The following is a 19,168-nucleotide window of genomic DNA, read 5'->3' as shown; positions in this document are numbered from 1 at the left end:
GCACGAGGCCACGGCAGTAAAATATCAGCCCTTAAGAGGCGGCAGCTCCTGCAGCATCAGCCCAAAGGCGCCCAGGGACACCGGCCAGTCCCGCAGGGACGCGGGGGCCCCTGAAGAGGGGGGTTCAAGGGTCCGAGGGATTTAAAATAATAAAAATAAATACCCCAAACCCGCCCTTCGCCGCCCCGCGGGGGACGCAGGTGTTGTTTCCAACCAGTATTTATAAAGAAAGTTAAGAATCGACTTAAAAAAATATCCTGGTTTAGGTACGGTCAGTGGCTGAGACCCGACAGGCTTGTCACACTGGTGGGTGCACTCTCAGTGTCACCTCTGCAGTGTCCCCTGCTCTCAGGGGTGACGGAAGGACCCCGACATCCGCCCACCACCGCTCATCCTGCGCCGGCTGCTCGATGTCCCCGAGGCCACCCAAACCTGGGCAGGGGGGACGCTGGGCGGGTGGCTGTCCCCACACCACCCGCCCCGCCAGCTACCCCATTTTTTTGCTTAAATTGGTGGATTTGGGGTTTTTTTCCCCCCCTTAAATAAAAATAAATCAAGCCACTTTCCCACAATCACCGAAGTGGCTCGTCTGCGGGTGCGGCCACGAAGGGACATCCCAGGGGACACCAAGGTCCTCCAGAAGCTCGGGAAGAACGGGGAAACCACGGGGGCCGGGTCCTGCCTCCGTCCCCTCCGCAGCCAGGGTGAATTCCTGCAGAAAATGGTAATTCCTGGGAAAAAAGCAAATAAAAAGAGAGGCCCACGCTCCCCTCCCGGCTTCACCAAATTCCCAGCGGATGCTTCAGCCCGGCCGGAGTTGAGCTGGTCAAAAAGGGGTCCCCGGCCTCGTCTTCTTGGGGGAATTTGGGTGGTGGGGCGCGGCAGCGATTGCTCCAAAGAACCAACCAAGGTGACGATTTTGACAAAATAAGTTTATTTTGCTTCGCTTCGTTTCTGCCGAAACCTCACATTTTTCTTTTTTTTTTTTTTTTGGCTGAAAAAAAAACCCCAAAACCCCCAAAACCAACTGAAAATGCAAAGAACCGCATCGCTTCACCCACTCCCGGAGGTGACCGAGGGGCTCTTTCGACCACCTTGACTCCCCCGTCGCGGGCTCCCGCCGGGGCTGGGGAGGCCACCACAGCCCCCCCTAAACCTCCCTCCGCATCCCCCCATCCCCAGCCGCAAATTGGCCCCCCAAAACTGAGCCCTTGAGCCCCACGAATCGGCCCCCCGAAACCGAGCCCTCTAGGAAACGCTCGCAGCTCTTAACGCCCGAGGTTTTTCTCAACCTTATTAATTTCTGGGTTTATTTCTTCTTCTTTCCTGTTTTTTGTTTTTTTGTGTGTTTTGTTTTTTTTTTAAATTAATTTATTTATAGATATATTTTAAAAAAGCAATAGTCCTTTGGTCCCTAAACTCTAAGGAATGATATGACTCTGAAACAAGTAATCCTATGTCCCTGTGCCAGTGACGAGCAGGGGGAAGCGTGTGTCCCGCCACCCTGCTCCATGGGATATATATATATATATACTTATTTATATATATCTTCTATAAGTCCAACATCCTTTGATCCTTTTTTTTTTTTTTCCCCCCGACGTAGGGAAAAAGAAAATCTTGCCATTTTTCTTTTTTCCAAACAAGCATCCTCCAGGTGAAGCGCCCGAGGCTGGTCCCGTCCCACCGGCTTTGGTTTAAGAATCCGTTTGGAGCCTCTTTTCCTCGTTTCTCCTGGGAAATCGGTAGCAGCAAATGAGTGCTTTAAAAAAGAAAAAAACAAAGGTAGATTGTATCCCGGGCGCCCGGGGCCGTGGTCCTTTCTCCTGGCGAGGGATTCGGTGAGTCCCGGTGAGCGGCCGGCGGCGAATCTCAGCCCCGGCGCCGCATCGCTCTCCTCCTTCCTTGTCTTCCTCGCTCTCTCGTTCCCGTTAAGTAACAAACAAGACCGGTTTGGGAAAAAAAATCAAAAAAGAAGAGAAAAGCTACGACCAGATTGGCTCTCTTCTTCGCCGTTTTCTCCATCACCTCCTCCTCTTCTTCCTCCTCTTCCTCCTCCTTTTCTTCCTCCTCCAGGCCGTGTTGCAAAGAAAGAGAGTTACGGGTTTGGATACTGCACTTGGGGAAGGGGGAAGTCGTCAGACACCGCGGGACGCCCGACCTGCAAAACAGCGAAGGGGCCGTTAGCCTGTGTCCTGGGGGTGGAGGGAAGGACGGACGGAGAGAGGGACGGAGAGAGGGACGGAGAGAGGGACGGAGAGAGGGACCCAAATCCCAGTTTGAAACACACACACACAGGTCATCCCGGGTGCAGAGACCCCCGCACACACTCAAGGACATTTTTTGGAGAAAACACGGCACCTGCGATGCTTTAGGTGAGCCGAGCCCCACTGCCAGGTCCCCCCGGGGCATCGCAGTGGGGTGCAGCAGGGCCAGGCCCCCCGTCCCCCCCTTACCTCTCCGCAGGGCCAGGGTGAGCAGGGGTCAGTAGGGTCTGTTGGCATCTTTCGGCCGCTTTAGCTGGACTTTTAGCCTCTTCATGCCGATCTGGAAGCCGTTCATGGCCTGAATGGCTGCCTGAGCGCTCGTCGGATTGTCAAAACTGACGAAACCTGGGGGCGAGGGATGAGGTGACAGAGGAGTTTGTCACCGTAAACATCACAGGCTGCCGCTTGACTTCAACCAAGGTGTGGAAATCCCACAGGATGCTCCTGCGGGCAGCCTCAGGTGGAGCCCCAGGTTGGGGGGCGGGGAGAGGGGGATGGTGGGGTAACGGTGCAGCCCCGGATTGCAGGGCGCTGGGTGATGGCATCTTTGGGGACACCGAGGTCGGCAGGTCTGCGGGGACACTGGGGTAAGGTCCACAGGGACACTGGAATGGTCTCTGGGGACACTGAGGTGATTTGTGGGGACACTGGGGTGACAGGGTCTACCAAAGTGATGGGGACTGCAGGGACACCACGGTGATGGGGTCTGCGGGGACACTGGGGTAACACCAAGGGGACACCAAGGTGAGCAGGTCTGTGGTGACACTAAGGTGACAGGGTCTGTAGGGACACCAAGGACTGCGGAGATACCAGGGTGATGGGGTCTGTGAGGACAGCAGGGTGATGAGGTCTGGGGACACCAGGGTGACGGGATTTGTGGGGCCACCAAGGTGGCACAGGCTACAGGGACGCTGTGGTGACAGGTCTGCAGGCCAGGGCATGCCGGTGGCAGCGGTGGCACTCAGCCGCGCGAGCAGAGCAGACGTGGCAGTGGCAAGCGGTCACCAGCCCTCCCTGGCTGGCACGCGGGCAGGTGCCCTGGGCTGAGGACACGGGGACAGCGTAAGAGCTGAGAGCAGCAGGGTGCGTCCTTCTGTCCTGGCACGGTGCGGGACAAAAACCTGCCCTTTGGCCCCGGGAGGGACAGCCACGTTGCTCCAGCCTCCGTGAGGCTTCGTCACCCATCGGTGCTGCCTGAGCCGGACCCCTGAGCTGGGATGTCGGGGAGAGCCGGATCCCCGAGCTGGGGACGTTGGGGAGAGCTGGACCCCCAAGCTGGAGACCAGGGAGAGCCAGACCCCTGAATGGGACATCAGGGGGAGCCGGACCCCCGAGCTGGGACATCAGGGGGAGCCGGACCCCCGAGCTGGGACATCAGGGAGAGCCGGACCCCCGAGCTGGGGACATTGGGGAGAGCCGGACCCCCGAGCTGGGGACATCAGGGGAGAGCCGGACCCCCGAGCTGGGACATCAGGGGAAGCCAGACCCCCGAGCTGGAGACCAGGGAGAGCCAGACCCCTGAATGGGACATCAGGGGGAGCCAGACCCCCAAGCTGGGACATCAGGGAGAGCCGGACCCCCGAGCTGGGACATCAGGGGGAGCCAGACCCCCGAGCTGGGACATCAGGGAGAGCCGGACCCCCGAGCTGGGACATCAGGGAGAGCCGGACCCCTGAGCTGGGACATCAGGGAGAGCCGGACCCCCGAGTTGGGACATCAGGGAGAGCCGGACCCCTGAGCTGGGACATCAGGGAGAGCCGGATCCCCGAGCTGGGACATCAGGGGGAGCCGGACCCCCGAGCTGGGACATCAGGGGGAGCCAGACCCCCGAGCTGGGACATCAGGGAGAGCCGGACCCCCGAGTTGGGACATCAGGGAGAGCCGGACCCCCGAGCTGGGACATCAGGGGGAGCCGGACCCCCGAGCTGGGACATCAGGGGGAGCCAGACCCCCGAGCTGGGACATCAGGGAGAGCTGGACCCCCGAGTTGGGACATCAGGGAGAGCTGCACACCGGGACTTACCAAAGCATTTACTCTGGTTGGTGGCACGGTCCACAAAGACTTTGGCAGAGATGACATTGCCGAAAGGCAAGAACATCTGCGTGAGCTCCGCGTCCCCGAACTCCTGGGGCAGGTGATAAATAAACAGGTTACAGCCTTCGGGACCTGGGTGACACACAAAGGACAACCGCACGTCAGCCGCAAGGCAGGGGTCACCCCGGGGCGGGGAGCGAGGAACCGCCGTCCCCGCGGCGGGGTGCCCCCCACAACCCCTCACCTTCTCGCTGCTGCTGCGGGATGATGGGCGCTTGCTGGGGAAAGGCTTGGCTGATGGGTGCGTAGGCAGTGGGATACGCTGCTGGAAGAGAGAAACGTGGAGCTGAGACTCCGGCACCCACCGCGTTCCCACCACAGCCCTGGGAAGGGTTGGGGACGGGGATGTCCCCCACTGCCACCCTCGATGGAGGTGCCTCTCCAGCCCCGGGGCTGCTGGCTCTGCCCTTCCCACCCCTGCCGGCACGGACCCTGTCTCCCAGCACGCCCAGGATGCAGGAATGGCTCTCCCAGGACGGACGCTGGTGGCAGCAGGAATACGGCCTCAAGGTTGAGGAAAGCTGGCACTTTTGGTTGAAAAAAAACAACAATTGAGGGTCAAAATTTGATTTTCTGTTGAAAATCTGAAAAACGTTGTTAGCGCTCCTAATTAAATGACTGCCGGGCTCGATGTACTTCCACAGGATGCTTTGAGCCCCTTCTCTCTGCATCCCATCTCCCTGCCCATCGGATTCAGCCACACGACGAACACCCGAGGTTTTTTGATGTCTTGGTGCGTCCACGGCCGTCTCTACCAGTGGGCTGGCATGTCGGCAGGATCCAGCGTGGAGCCGGCTCTCCATCACCGCCCAAACCTCGCCCCCTCTCCTGGGTACCGCCGCCAGCTCTCCCCCACGGAGTTATCTCAGCCCGGTGGGCATTAAAACTCACTTTCCTCCATCCAAAATTTGCACGGAGGGCCGTGCCGGGAGCGCATCCGTGTTGCTGGGGACGAGGGGACGGCGCTCTGCCCCAGCGTCACCCCCATCGCTGCCCCAGGGTACGGCACACCGCGCTCGATGCATCACCGCATTAATCCGTGCCCGAGCACGCTGCCCTAATCCTGCGGTTCAACTCCAGCCAGCCCCAAAGGCGATGCTCACCCCCCAAAAATAAGGGTGAGGAGCAAAGAGGGGAGAGAGGGGAGAAATGCCAAGCAAAGTTTGAGACCTGCATAGTGCTGCATGCCTGCGTAGGCTTGCTGGAGGGGATCTGCCACCGTGGGGCTTTGAGCTGGGAAGAGAAAAGAAGGGAAAAGGAAGAGAGAATAAGCAGGAGAAACCCGGGGATGAGCAGCTCCCGTGGGAGAGGGCTCTCGGCCGAGCACCGCCGCGGAGGGGCAGAGCTGCTCCCTGCCGGTTCGCAGGAGCCGAGAGCATCGCCGCGCTCGCAAAGGCGGCGAGGAGGGATTTCGGTGGGGACCGGTGCACGGCTGGTTCATCCGGCATGTTCCCAGGGTGGGGAGCACCCCCGGGAGCCCGCCGCGCGAGCCAAGCCTGCGTCCCCAGCCCCGGGGAACGCGGCGGAGCCCCCCGGCAGGCTGCGAGGAGGGTTACCTGGGTAGGGGTGGATGCCGTTGGTGTAGATGGTCTCCGAGGCGGGCTGCCCGTTGGTCTGCGGCGGCAGCGGGCTGAAGCCGTTCACCCCGATCGGCGTGGCGATGCTGGGCACGGGCGCCGTGCTGATGCCAGGGGGGGTGCTCGTACCTGCAGGAGGGAGGCGTCAGCGCCGGCAGCCCCCTCCCCCCCGAGGATGTCAAGCAGGATGGGGGGCAAATGGAGGGGGGTTGTACCTGAAGAGGGGGTGAGGGGGGTGGCCACCAGCCCGCTGACGTTGAAGGCGGCCATTTGCTGCATCTGGGCGGCGGCGATGGCGGCCATGGGGTTCAGGCAGGTCCCCTGCGCGGCTGCCATCAGGGCCGCCTGCTGCTGCATGATCTTAGGGAAAGAAAGGGGGGAAAAGGGGAAAGCGAGCGAGAGGCAAAGAGAAGGGGGGGGCAGGGGAGGATAAATTAGCATCGCTCCTTTGCACCTGCGCACGGGGCTCGGAGAGATAAATGCCACCCACTGCCGGACCCGGGGACAGGAGGAGGGCTAGGTGATGCTAAAAAAGGAGATATATGGGACCGCTGCACCCTACAGCCATGCCACCCTTATCTGGGGGGGTGAAGCCCTCTGTTGTGCCCCTAAATGGGGATGCACCAACCCTGATGAGCATCCGCACCCACTGGCACTGGTACAATCCCATGCAGGCTTTCACGGGCAAAACCAGCCCCTGCCCGACCACGGGGTTCCCCAAAAAAACCCCCAGATCCCGGCCGGCACCAGCTCCTACCGCTTGCGTATAGGCCCCGTAGGCGCCGAACTGGATGGTCATGGGGTTGAAGATGCCCAGCTGCCCCGCCATCTGATGCATCCGCCGCAGGGTCCTCTCCTTATCCGTGTCCGCAAACTTCACCACCAGGCTGGATGAGGCGCCCTGAGACAGGGGGAAGATGGAGGGACCCCGGCAATACCCCCAAAATGTCTCCCTGCTCCAGGGAGGGACCTGCTGGCTTGCAGCGGCCGCAGTATCCTCGGCCCTGGGGATGCTGCCCAGCTTGGCAGCAGCAACCAGCAATCGATGCGAGGTTTAATTATAGCCGGTTTTTTTCCCCGGCGGCAGCTCCCTGACCTCTGTTTCATTTTTCCCGCTCCTCGTTCACAATTTTGAACTTCGGTGTTAATTAAACAGCCCCTTTCTCCAGCGCGGAGGGATTAGCCCCGCGCGCCCACCCCCGGGGCTCAGCGCCCAGGCAGGGATGAACCTCGGGGTGATCCTGCCATCAAATTGCCGGTCCATGGGATTTTGATCCAATTAGATAGAGGATCAAATTAGCCGGTGATTGGATTACGCAGGCAGCATGGGGCCGAACGGGGCAGAGCGAGAGCCCGGCACTTACCGGCATGGTTTGGCTGCCGTGCAGGCTGTTGATGGCAGCCTGCGCCTCGGCGTGGCTGCCGTATTTCACAAAGGCACAACCTAAGGGCAGAGAGGGGACAAGGGAGGGGTCGGATTCAGCCGCTGCGGGAGCCAGCGCTGCCCGGCCGGCGGTTCCCACCCTCCACGGGTCCTGGCGGCCTGCGGGGTGCTCACCCAGCTCCCCAAAGCTCACCTTTGCTGGCTCCATCGGGCCCTCGGAGGATGGTGCACTCCTCGATCTGGCCGAAAGGTTCGAAGAGGCGCCGGACGTCGTCTTCGCTCTGCTGCTTCCCCAGCATGCCCACAAAGAGCTTCCTGTCTTCTAAAAACAAAACCAAGGCCGTCGGAGAGCGGGATGCCACTCACCATCCTGTCCCCTCATCCCTGGTTTGCAAACGGCGTGCGGAGGGGAAAGAGCCGGGTGACGCCAGAGCCCGGGGAGGGAGCGATGCCGGTCCAGCGGCAAAGACACAGGGTTTATCACCTCCATCCTACAAAACGCTCAGGTTGGGAAAACCTCTCCTGCAGGGAAATCGCCTAGGGGTGAAGCCGGGAAGAGCCAGCTCCCGCTTCGGGGACCGGAGCTGGGGCTTTTCCCAGGGATGGAGGGGCCGGCTCGCCCGGCACCGATGTGCTGGGAAACAAAGAGAGCCCGCAAAACAGTGGCGACTGCCTTCGTATGATTGACTCGCAGAATAACCCACAGCCTACGGCCGTGCCCAGGGGACATAAATAACCCAAACACGAGAGAAGGGAGAGTAAATAATGAGAATTTCATGATTATTACCAGCATCTGTCTTGCGCAACCGCACGCTCCCGCCGCGTGCTAATGGCATTTGACAAAGAAAATAAGGTGCCCTGTCAAGAGCGTTGCCGGGGAAATAAATAAATAATGGCAGGAGACGATTAATGCTCTGTCCGTTAAGGTACCAGGAAAATTAGTTAAGAATAGGGCTCGTGTGTAGTCTAGTTAAACATAAACCATCTCCTGGCCAAGGCGGCCAGGGGGAGTGGGCTCGGCGGCCAAGCATCGCCTCCTGGGCGAGGGGGCCGGAGCTGGGCGCCCGAGCTCGCCCATCGATTTTTAATCCTTCACCAATTACACTCGGTAAGTGGGTAATTTATTTGCCAGGTCCCTTCAGGACGTGCCAGGACCTGTTCGCGGTGTGTTTAATAATGTGTTTTAAATAGGGGGATATCTACCCCGGCCGTCCCGCCGAGGGCAGGCAGCCCCACGCGAGCATCCTGCGTGTCCGAGCGTGCCTACGCGCCCGGAGCTTGCTAGCGGCACCGGGAACGTCAGGGTGTTTTGATCCGATTCCCGCAATTTTGCCCAAATTATTGACTCAGCCTTGGAAACACAGCGGCCCTGCGAGCTGCAAACCCCAACAGAGAATTTGGGGTGAGGGGGGCGGCAGTTTCTGTTTGAGAGGGTCTCGGGCCATGTGTGGCTGACTCCTGCACCCCGACTCTGCCGGGGTCCCCGCGGGCAGCTCCGGGCGGGTAATTAGGTTGTTTGATAGACGAAGGGGCTGTCGGAGAGCAGCTGGCTGGCGCTCTGCCCAGCACGATGTCAGGATGTTCATGGTATGACGTCAGGATGCTCATGGCACGACATCGAGACGTTCGTGGCATGATGTCAGGACGTTCCCCCCAGCCGGCCGGGCAGGGAGAGCCGAGATCGCATTTGCTCTGCGCTCGGGTTTGGATGCCACCGGCAAAGGCAGCGCCTTTTACGGGTTTCTCTGCAAACAAACCTCCCCGCGGCAGCCCCCCGCGATGCCACCGCGTCCCCCGTCACTCCCCCGGGTGCCCCCTGCGCGGGGCAGCTGGGGAAGGGGGGACCTACCTCCTCGGCCCTCGCTGTCGGCCGGCTTCACCTGGATGGGGCGGTTCATCTGCAACACACAAGCGGGAGCGGGCAGTCAGTGGCCGTGCCGTGCCCCCCCCCCGAGCCCTTTCCGTGGGGAAGAGCAGGATTTGGCCCCAGCCTGGAGCAGGGGGACAGGGCGGGGAGCAGGGGAGGGACCTGCAAGAACAGAGCCGGGGTTTGTGGCCACGCCGAACCGGGGATGCCGCGGGCGGAGGGCGATGCTACGGCCCTGGGGACGGGTACCCGGTGCCGCAGGCGCCCGCCGGGCTGCCGGTGCCAGCCTTGGCCGCCTGCCTGCTTTCCTCGACTGCAAAGGACTGCAGAGGCGGCAGCAGTGCCCGGCCAGCCCCGGCCCCTCCGGCAGCACCGCCACCACTCTCCTTTTCCCAATTCTCACCCAATTTCAGCCTCCTCCCGTGTGTCGCCACTGTGTGTACCCGCAAGCGTGACACGCGTGTGCAGCAGGACACGCCGGGCCGGCACACACGTCCCTCGCCCGCTGCCCCACGGTGCCATTTCTCCTCCTCTCTCCCCCTCCTTTTTCCCCTCTTTTAGCCGAAAAATGGTACAATTACGGCCGTTTCCACGGCAACAAGCCTGCTTCCCCCGCGATGCTGCAGAGCCCGAGCCATGTGCTCGATGGGGTCGTCACGGCAACGGCAGGATGTCACGCATGACGGGGCGGGTGTGCGCGCACACGTACACAGCTCGGCTCGAGCACGCGCAGGGACAGCCGTGCACACGGGTGCTGCTGTTGCACCCACACAGGTGTGTGCCCCCACCCCAGGGTTCCCCCTGCGCACCCCTGGAGAGGGTCCCCAAATTTCGGGGCTGGGTGAGGGCAGCACCAGCCCACCCGCCCCAGGGTGAGGAAGAGGATGGTTAAGGAAGAAGAGGAGGGAGGTTTCCACGGCAACCACCTCGTCTCCAGGGAAACGCGGGGAGAAATGTCAGCACAGAGCCAGGGATGCTCCAGGGAGGGGACCGGGTCCCCAGGAGCCGTGGGGTGGCACCAAGGGACACAGGGCCACCCTGCTGCCCTCGCCCATCATGTCACCAGTCCCCCAAACATCCACTCCAACCCCTGCGCTGGGGCAGGATCCAGCTCATCCCGAACCCCAGAGGCTGTGACAGCACTGATACCCGTGGGACCAACATCCCCCCTGTCCCCCATATCCCTGCCACGTCTAGGAGGAGGGAACCCCATTTTTTGAGGAGGCCGCCCCCCCTCCACCGACCCACCAGTCCCATTTACCAGCGCGATAGCCTTTGATGGAATAAATTTCCCGTGCCCACTGCTGTATGCTTAATGTAATAAACCCGGCGAGTATGATTTAGAATAACATTTACGGAGCCGCAGAGTGTCATTTTGATGTGTCTCCCGTCTCCGCTCGCCGGTTATTAAACTGTATTGATTCTCCGGGAGCGGCTGATGTTTATAAATGTCAGGCCTCGGGGACTGGCTAACCTACCCCAGGGCTGCTGCACCGCACCGGGGAAAAACCACCCCGGTCTGTGGACACCCCTGAAAGGGGGTTTTGGCACCCCTGGCATCGCCCTGTGCCCACCCCGGGGTGCTCGGTGCCCCCCTGTACCAGCTCCTGTGGCACAGGTGGATGGCGTGGGCATTCAGACCTCCCCCTGCACCCGGTTGTCCGGCACCCACCTGTCCGTCTGTCCCCACAGCACCCCTGCACTGTGCCTCTGTGTCCACACAGTCACCCAGCCACCCACTGCTGCCCAACAGCCCTCCATCCATCCCCTGACACCCAGCCAGCCATCTCCCCCTCCTCCTGACACCCATCTGTCCACCCCCCAACACCCGTCCATCCATTCACCCATCCCTGACACCCACACAACCACCCATCCACCCACCCATGCCCTAACACCCATCCCCATAACACTCATCTATCCCCATAGCACCTATCCATATCCCCAACACCCATCCACCCCCCAACACCCATCCATCCCCATGGCACCCTTACACCAGCCCATCCATCCCCCACCTCCCTATCACCCACCCTTCCACCCCCATACCACCCACCCATCCAGCCGCCCACCCATCTCCCAACTCCCACCCATCTCCCTCCACCCTCACACACCCCAAGGACACACTGACGCACCCAGGGTCATAGGAGACCCTGTCTGGGGTGCCCCAGCACCCACCAGTCACCGTCACCCATGGGTGCCCCACAGAGCCCCAGCTACAGCACCCCATGGCCAAACCACCAGTGTGCTACAGCCCAAGGGGGTCACCACCGGTTGCTAAACCACCGCCTGACGCCTCGGGCACTGTCCCCCACCCAACAGCCTGGGCACTGGGGAGAGCCAGCCCATGGTGAATCCCTGCTGGGGGACCTGCCCTGCGGGACCGGGTCATCTCTGGCCCTCGCTCCTTCCTCGGTGTCACCCTCCTCCTCCTCGCGCCCAACAGCTGGAGGGATTTCAGGTGCAGGCCACCACGCATCCGAACGAGCCGAGATGGAGGCGCCGGGTGACGCTGGAGCAGCAGGTGCCCACAGGAGCCTGGTGCCCACGTCACCCCCGGGGTCCCCAGGCAGCCAACACCCGGTGCAGGGAGATGGGTGCTCGGGTCCCAGGCAGCCCCCCATCACGGGCACACCCTGCCATAGCCCTGGGGGTGAACTCACAGCGACAGGACACAGCCGGCCTGGGGACAGTCATACCACCCCACAACCCCGCACACCCCCATGCACAACCACACATCCCCTACAGCCGCGCCCCCGCACACCCCTATGCACAACCGCAGACCCACACACAGCATTCTCTGTGCACACCCACGCACCCACAGCTGCACGCTCGCCTCAGCACCCCCCTGCACAACCGTACACCTACACAGCCACAGGCTTGCACCCACACACAACCGTACATCCGTCCTAGCATGACTGCACACCCACGTGCAGCCGCACACCTACCCCAGCCCAGCCCCGTGTACACCCGCACACGAGACCCCTACACCCACACACCCCAAGCCCAGAGTCCTCATGAGCACTCACCCACCCACAGCCGCACACCCACACAACACCCACAGCACCCTCCTTGCAACTGTGGACCCCGCACAACCACGGACACACACCCCAGGGTGCACAGCTGGCACCACCATCCACGCCAGGCAGGTACACAACACCCCTTGCCTCAGTTTCCCCATTGCGGCAGCAGGACCCACAGTGGGACCCTCGGCAGCCCTCTGTGGACACACGGACACCCAGCATGGCCACGGCTCCCCCCCCAGCAGCACCCACACCCCATCCCCACCACCACCCACACACACCTGAGCCCTGTGCACACCCAGCCAGCCCCCCGCTCCTGGCACCCACAATGTGGGAGCCCATGCAACACCTGTACACACACACGCACTCTCCGCTCCCTGCTCACACCCAGTGTGCGCACACATACACGTGCACACACTTACACACCCACCAGTGCCCCCCCTCCAGGCCCACGTACACCCACACCCCATCACCATGCACACAGTCGCTGGGTGCAAAGACACCCTTAGCACCTGCTTACACACACACAGATCCACTGACGCGCTTGCACACCCACCATCCCTGGGTGCAACCGCTCCCCAGCAACACCCACTTGCGCACACCCCAGGGGCAAAACCGTACCCCCACCAACACACGTGCACCTCTGCACCATCTGTGGGTGCAACACCCCGCCGAGCACATCCCCTTGCACACCTGCAACCACACACACAGAGCACCAACACGCACACACACACAAACCTAGGGTGGAAAAATACACCCTCCAGCCAACACACAAACCCATCCCTGGGTGCAGATACACCCTCCTCATCAACACACACACATTCACAACCCCCATCCCTGCATGCAAATACACCCTCATCACCAACAACCGCCCTGCCAACACATGCACCCAATCCCTGGCTGCGGATACACCCTGCTCACCAACACCCACACACACAGCATCCCTGGGTGCAGATACACCCTGCTCACCAACACCCACACTCACACACAGCATCCCTGGGTGCAGATACACCCTGCTCACCAACACCCACACACACAGCATCCCTGGGTGCAGATACACCCTGCTCACCAACACCCCCCTGCCAACACCGCCCCCCAGCCCTGGGTGCAGATACACCCCCCTCACCATCACCCCACCCCACCCCACCCCTGCGTGCAGATACCCCCCCGGGTGCAGACCCCCGGTCCCGGGTGCAAGGACCCCCCACTCCGAAGCACCCCCACCCCGCGGGTGCGGATGCCCCAGCGCACGCAGAGGCTCCCGAGCCGAGCCGAGCCGAGCCGAGCCGGCGGCAGACAAAGGCGGGGCCCTACCTCGATGCAGAGGATCTTGGACCCGGCGGGCACCCACAGCACGGGCGGCCGCGGCCCGGGCGCCGGCACCTGCGGCAGCTGCATGGCCCGGCCCGGCCCGGCTCGGCTCGGCTCGGCTCGGCTCGGGCCGGCCCGACCCGGCTCCACCCGAGGCGGCTCGGCTCGGTCCGGCCCGATTCGGCTCGGCTCGGCTCGGCTCGCGCAGCGGCGCGCGGGAGGCGGGGCGGGAGGAGGGGCGGCCGCAGCCCCGCCGAGCCGGGCCGAGCCGGGCCGAGCCGAGCCGAGGGGAGGGGCTGCGGTCGGGACACGCCCCCTCCACCGCCTGGACACGCCCCCGCGCCGCGCCGGGGGCGGGGCCTGGCCGGGATGGGGGGACCCGGGGGCGGGGAGCGCGAGCACAGGCACGGGGGGTGTGCAGAGCTATAGGGGGTGTGCACAGCTATAGGGGGTGTGCACAGCTACAGGGGGTGTGCACAAGCACGGAGGGGTGTGCACAGCTATAGGGGGTGTGCACAGCTATAGGGGGTGTGCACAAGCACGGAGGGGTGTGCAGAGCTATAGGGGGTGTGCATAGCTATAGGGGGTGTGCACAAGCACGGAGGGGTGTGCAGAGCTATAGGGGGTTTGCATAGCTATAGGGGGTGTGCACAAGCACGGAGAGGTGTGCAGAGCTATAGGGGGTGTGCATAGCTATAGGGGGTGTGCACAAGCACGGAGGGGTGTGCACAGCTCTAGGGGGTGTGCATAAGCACGGAGCAGTATGCACAGCTATAGGGGGTGTGCACAGCTATAGGGGGTGTTCACAAGCACGGAGGGGTGTGCACAGCTATAGGAGGTGTTCACAAACACGGAGGGGTGTGCATAGGTACAGGGCTGTGTGTACGAGCACACACGGGTGTGCACAGGCAGAGAGGGGTGTGTGTGAGCACAGGGGTGTGTACAAGCACCCAAGGGTGTGCACAGGCACCCAGGGGTGTAAACACAAGCACAGAGGGGTGTGCACAGCTACAGGGGGTGTGCACAAGCACAGCGCGGTGTGCATAGGCACAGACAGGTGAGCACATGAAGGTGTAAGCACAGGCACAGGGGTGTGCACACACAGACGCCTGCCCAGATGCGACTGTGCGCCCCGGCAGATGCACACCCACCCACCACTGCGTGCACACACGCACAGAGGGGCGTGCACAGACGTGTGCCCACGCAGGGGTGCGTGCCCGCATCCACGTGCAAGCCTGTGCTCGCCCCATGCTGGGGTGCAGGGTGAGAAGTGAGCAGATACAGCAGATACACCTCACACATGCGTGTGTACACACGTGGGTGTGTGTGATGAGAAGGGGACACAGGCAAGCCCGTGCCTTGCAGGCAGGGCCTGACCTCGCACCTCCTTGAGGTTGCCAAAGTGGGCTGTTAACTCTTAACCCTACTGATGCACAGCACCACCAGCGAGAGCGTAGCTCAGGAAGCCACGTCCCCGCGAACCTCGTCCCCCTCCGTCAGCTCTGCGCACCCGAGGCAGGGATTGATGTTCACGGGCCCCGGCGCTTTCCCCAGCCAACCGGCGGCCCTATTGATTTTTATTTAGGCGAATAATTAAATATTTATTTTCACTTTGTTAAGCTAGGGAGGTCGGAGCCCACAGAAAGCACAACAGCACGCGGGCGGCAGGAAAATCAATGCCTCGGTTTGCGGCCGCTGGAGCGGCTCCTGCGCCCACGCCCCGGGTAGGTGTCACCTCCCCCCCCCATCAGCTCACCCCGACCCCACGGTGTCACTTACCCCCGGCAGCGTCTTCTGCTCGTGCAGGGCGCTCTGCGCCTTCAGGGCCGAGTCACGGGCGCAGTAGGTGAGGAAGGCACAGCCTGCGGAGACGGGGAGAGGGGGTCAGTGTCCGGCCCAGCACTGCCGCAAAGCTCCGGGGATGTGAAGAGCCGGCAGCACGGCTAATATGGCACTGGGGTGTCTCGGCACCCTGGTACCCAGCACTCTGGCACCCCAGCATCCTGGCATCCAGGACCCTGGCACCCTGGCACCCAGCACCCCGGCACCCTGGCATTCTGACATCCAGCACCCCGGCACCCTGGCATCCTAGCAACCAGCACCCTGGCACCCTGGCATCCAGCGCTCTGGCACCCAGGTGGGCACCACTGGCAGCAGGGCCAGAGCTCAGCCCCGAAACGGGGTGGGAGATCTCGATACGAAAGAGACGGAGCAGTGGGATGAAGGAAGGAGCAAGGCAAGAGCAGGCAGCGAGTCTGGCAGCGCACAGGCAGCAGCGCTCCAGTCCCAGGCTCCGGGGGAAGCCGCAGCCGAAGCCCTCCGGGAAGCGGATCTCTAGACATCGAGGCAGTGCATCCCAGCTTGCCGCCACGCTTCTCCCAGCCCTGGGCATCCTCCTCGGGATGAGAGTCGCGTGGCAAAGGCGCTCCGGCTCCTCCGACATCGCGGCGCTTCGGGAATCGGGAATACGCCTGGGGCGAGGTTTTCCCACGCTGACTCACGCTGCCGAGCCACTCGCTCGCCTGGAGCTGGCGGCGATGAGCGAGCCCCGGGGACGGGGTCCGGTCCTCTCCCCTCCATCTCTCCCGTTCCCGCGGGAGCATCCCAGGTCCCTGTGCCGCCTCCGCGCTGCTCCCTCCCCGAGGGCTCCCCCCCGATTTGCTGGGGTCACATCCAAAAGCATCTGAAAGTGATATTAAAACAGCAGCAAAACAGTTTCCCTTCAACAAAGTAAATATTTAATGAATAAAATTGACATTGATGCATTTTTAATACTGGTACAATTAAATCCGCTAGCTGATTAAGTATTAATAACTCTTAATAAGTACAATCAGCGTGCCTGGGAGGAGAGGGAGCGTGGCAGCGGGGTGGGGGGACACCCAAGGGATGGGGTCCCTCGCCTGCCCTGTTGAGGACAAGATGTTGGGGACATCTGCCCTTGCAGGGAGCAAGGAGAGATCCCCCCCAGTTAAATATGGGTGGAAAGGGGAGGTCAGAGCAGCAGCTCGCATCAGTCCCGGTGCCATTTCCAGTGTTTACCATCCGTAATCAAGTTGGCTTCCTCCTCTCCGCTCTTTTTTCCCCCTTTTTGTTTTCCCTGCAGGTGACGATGTGGACGGTGCCTGGGCATTCTGGAGAAGTTCGGAGGGCTGGAGCAGGAGCCATCCCGCTCCAGAGGCTCGCCGGGAGGAAGGATGCCATTCGAATTAGAGGGGTGTCCACAATTAAATCGCGCGTCTGGGCTGCAGCGGTTGGAGCCCACGCTGGAGGAAGCGCTGAGGGGCCCGGCAAGGTGCAAATCCCGTTGTTCGGGGCACGCAAGCAGCTTCAGAGGCGCCTGGAGACATTTCGAAGGCCGCAGTGCTGAGAATGAAGGAGTCCAGGCGGCTGCCCTGTGGCCGAAGGGCGCCGACGCGGCGGCATCCGCAAGCGCCAAGTTTTGGCTTCCCAGAAAGTCCCAGTGAAGCGGGCACTGCCCGCGGCACAGGGACTCGGCGACAGCGTGCGGAGGAGCACGAGATCCCGTCCGCGCAACACCCAGGGTGCCCTGACCCTGCTCTGATACCGCGGACCCCTGGCTCATGGGTGGGGGGTTCTGTAATGACTTCAGCGGTGCACGTGTGAGCCCCTGGGTGCACCGCTGCTCCGGGTGCCAGGGACCCCGTGCCGGGACGCCAGCCAGGACAGCATCGACCCCGGTCCTGCCGGGTCACAGAGGCCTGGGGCACGGGGCAGGCAGGGGGCTGGGCAGGTGGGTGCCCCCATCCGCGGTGGGTGCCTGTATCCCAGCTGGGTCCTTTCAGCCCAGGGGTGCTCCAACTCCAGGGGTGCCCAAACCTCACGTGGGTGCCCCGATGCCAGACAGGTGCCCCCAACACAGGTGGGTGCCCTAAACGTTGCTGGGGTGCTTCCAGCCCTGGGGTGTTCTGACCCCAGGGGTGCCCCTGAGCCAGACAGCAGTTCCCCTAACCCCGGGTGGGTGCCCCCACCTCAGGCAGGTGTCCTCAACCCAGGGGTGCGTCCACCCTAGACAGATGCCTCCACCTCAGGAGTACCCCAATCTTAGCAGGGCCACATACCAGGATGCCCCATACCGGGGTGCCCCCACCTCAGGGGTACCTTCACCTCAGGGGTACCCCCACCTCAGGGGTGCCCCATACCGGAGTGACCATACCAGGGTGACCCATACGGGGGTGCCTCCACCTCAGGGGTACCTTCACGCCAGAGGTGCCCCATATTGGGGTGCCCCATACTGAGGTGACCCATACGGGGGTGCCTCCACCTCAGGGGTACCCCATACCAGGGTGCCCCACCTCAGGCGTACCTCCACCTCAGGGTGCTACACTTCAAGGGTGCCCCCAACTCAGGGGTACCTTCATGTCAGAGGTATCCCCACCATACCGGGACCCCCACACCTCATGGGTACCTCCAGATGAAGGGTATCTCCACCTCAGGGGTATCTCAACTCAGGGGTGCCCCATACTTGGGTGCCCCACCTCAGAGGTGCCACACCTCAGGGTGTCCCACCTCAGGGGTACTTCCATCTCAGGGGTACCTCCACCTCAGGGGTGCCCCGACCTCAGGATGTCCCACCTCAGGGGTACCTCCATCTCAGGGGTACCTCCACCTCAGGGGTGCCCCGACCTCAGGATGTCCCACCTCAGGGGTACCTCCATCTCAGGGGTACCTCCATCTCAGGGGTGCCCCCACCTCAGGGGTTCCCACCTCAGGGGCACCCCATACTTGGCTGCCTCACCTCAGGGTGTCCCACCTCAGGGATACCCCTACCTCGGGGTGCTCCACCTCAGGCTGGCCCACCTCAGGGGTGCTCCACCGCAGGGGTGTCCCACCTCAGGGGTACTTCACCTCAGGGGTGTCCCATACTTGGGTGCCCCACCTCAGGAGTACCCCTATCTCAGGGTGCTCCACCTCAGGGGTGCCTCACCTCAGGGGTGCCCCATACCTGGGTGCCCCACCTCAGGGCGTCCCACCTCAGGGGTACCCGCACCTCAGGGTGTCCCACCTCAGGACGTCCTGCCTGGTCGCGCCCCGCCGGCGGGCGCCGAGCCCCCCGTACCTTTGTGCATGCCGGTGAAGCGATCCTTGAGGACGGTGAGCTCGTAGATGCGGCCGAACTCCTCGAAGAGCGGCTTGAGGTCGCTCTCCTCCAGGTTACGCGGGATCTGCCCCACGAAGAGCTTGATGGCGTCGTGATCCTTCATGGCGATGGCGCCGGGCGGGCGGCTCAGCCCGTTCACCCGGCCGCTGTTCGCGGTGCTGAACGCCGCCCCCGCCCCCGCCTCCGCCGCCGCCGCCGCCGCCACGCCGCTGCCCGCCGCGGCCATGGCCCGCTCCGCCGCCGCCGCCGCCGCTGCGGGAGGCGCCCGCCGCCCCGCCCCGCCCCGCCCCGCCTCGCTCGGCGCCGCTCGGCGCCGCTCGGAACCGTTCGGAACCGCTCGGCTCGGCCCGGGCCTCTCTGCTCACAGCCCCCCCCCCCCCCCTCCCCACCCGCGCGCGCGGCCGCCAGCGGGCTGGTGACGTCAGCCTGCTGGCCCCGGCGAGACGCAAGGTATTAGCATAATGAGGGAGCGGCGGCCAATCAGGAGGGGAGGCTGGCAGCGGCGCGGGGTACTCCGGCTCCGCCCACTACTGC

General features: G+C 62.9%; 1 protein-coding gene across 1 annotated transcript; it reads right to left on the bottom strand.

Annotated features, from left to right (window-relative positions):
- Nucleotides 1–1,363: 1,363 nt before the first annotated feature.
- Nucleotides 1,364–18,860, bottom strand: CELF6 (CUGBP Elav-like family member 6). The gene is made up of 13 exons (XM_075160581.1): nucleotides 18,593–18,860; nucleotides 15,295–15,377; nucleotides 9,170–9,218; nucleotides 7,514–7,642; nucleotides 7,301–7,380; nucleotides 6,694–6,837; nucleotides 6,152–6,296; nucleotides 5,916–6,065; nucleotides 5,530–5,592; nucleotides 4,544–4,624; nucleotides 4,288–4,431; nucleotides 2,454–2,609; nucleotides 1,364–2,158 (listed from the first exon to the last, which is right to left on the bottom strand). The coding sequence occupies exons 1-12, from the start codon at nucleotides 18,858–18,860 to the stop codon at nucleotides 2,482–2,484; spliced, it is 1,464 nt and encodes a 487-aa protein (XP_075016682.1). The 3' UTR covers nucleotides 1,364–2,158; nucleotides 2,454–2,481.
- Between the last annotated feature and the right edge of the window lie 308 nt (nucleotides 18,861–19,168).

This window comes from Calonectris borealis, chromosome 11 (assembly GCF_964195595.1).
Source record: "Calonectris borealis chromosome 11, bCalBor7.hap1.2, whole genome shotgun sequence".
Lineage (NCBI taxonomy): Eukaryota > Metazoa > Chordata > Aves > Procellariiformes > Procellariidae > Calonectris > Calonectris borealis.
The sequence above is the reverse complement of the archived record's forward strand: the minus strand, read 5'-3'. Positions and strand labels throughout refer to the sequence as shown.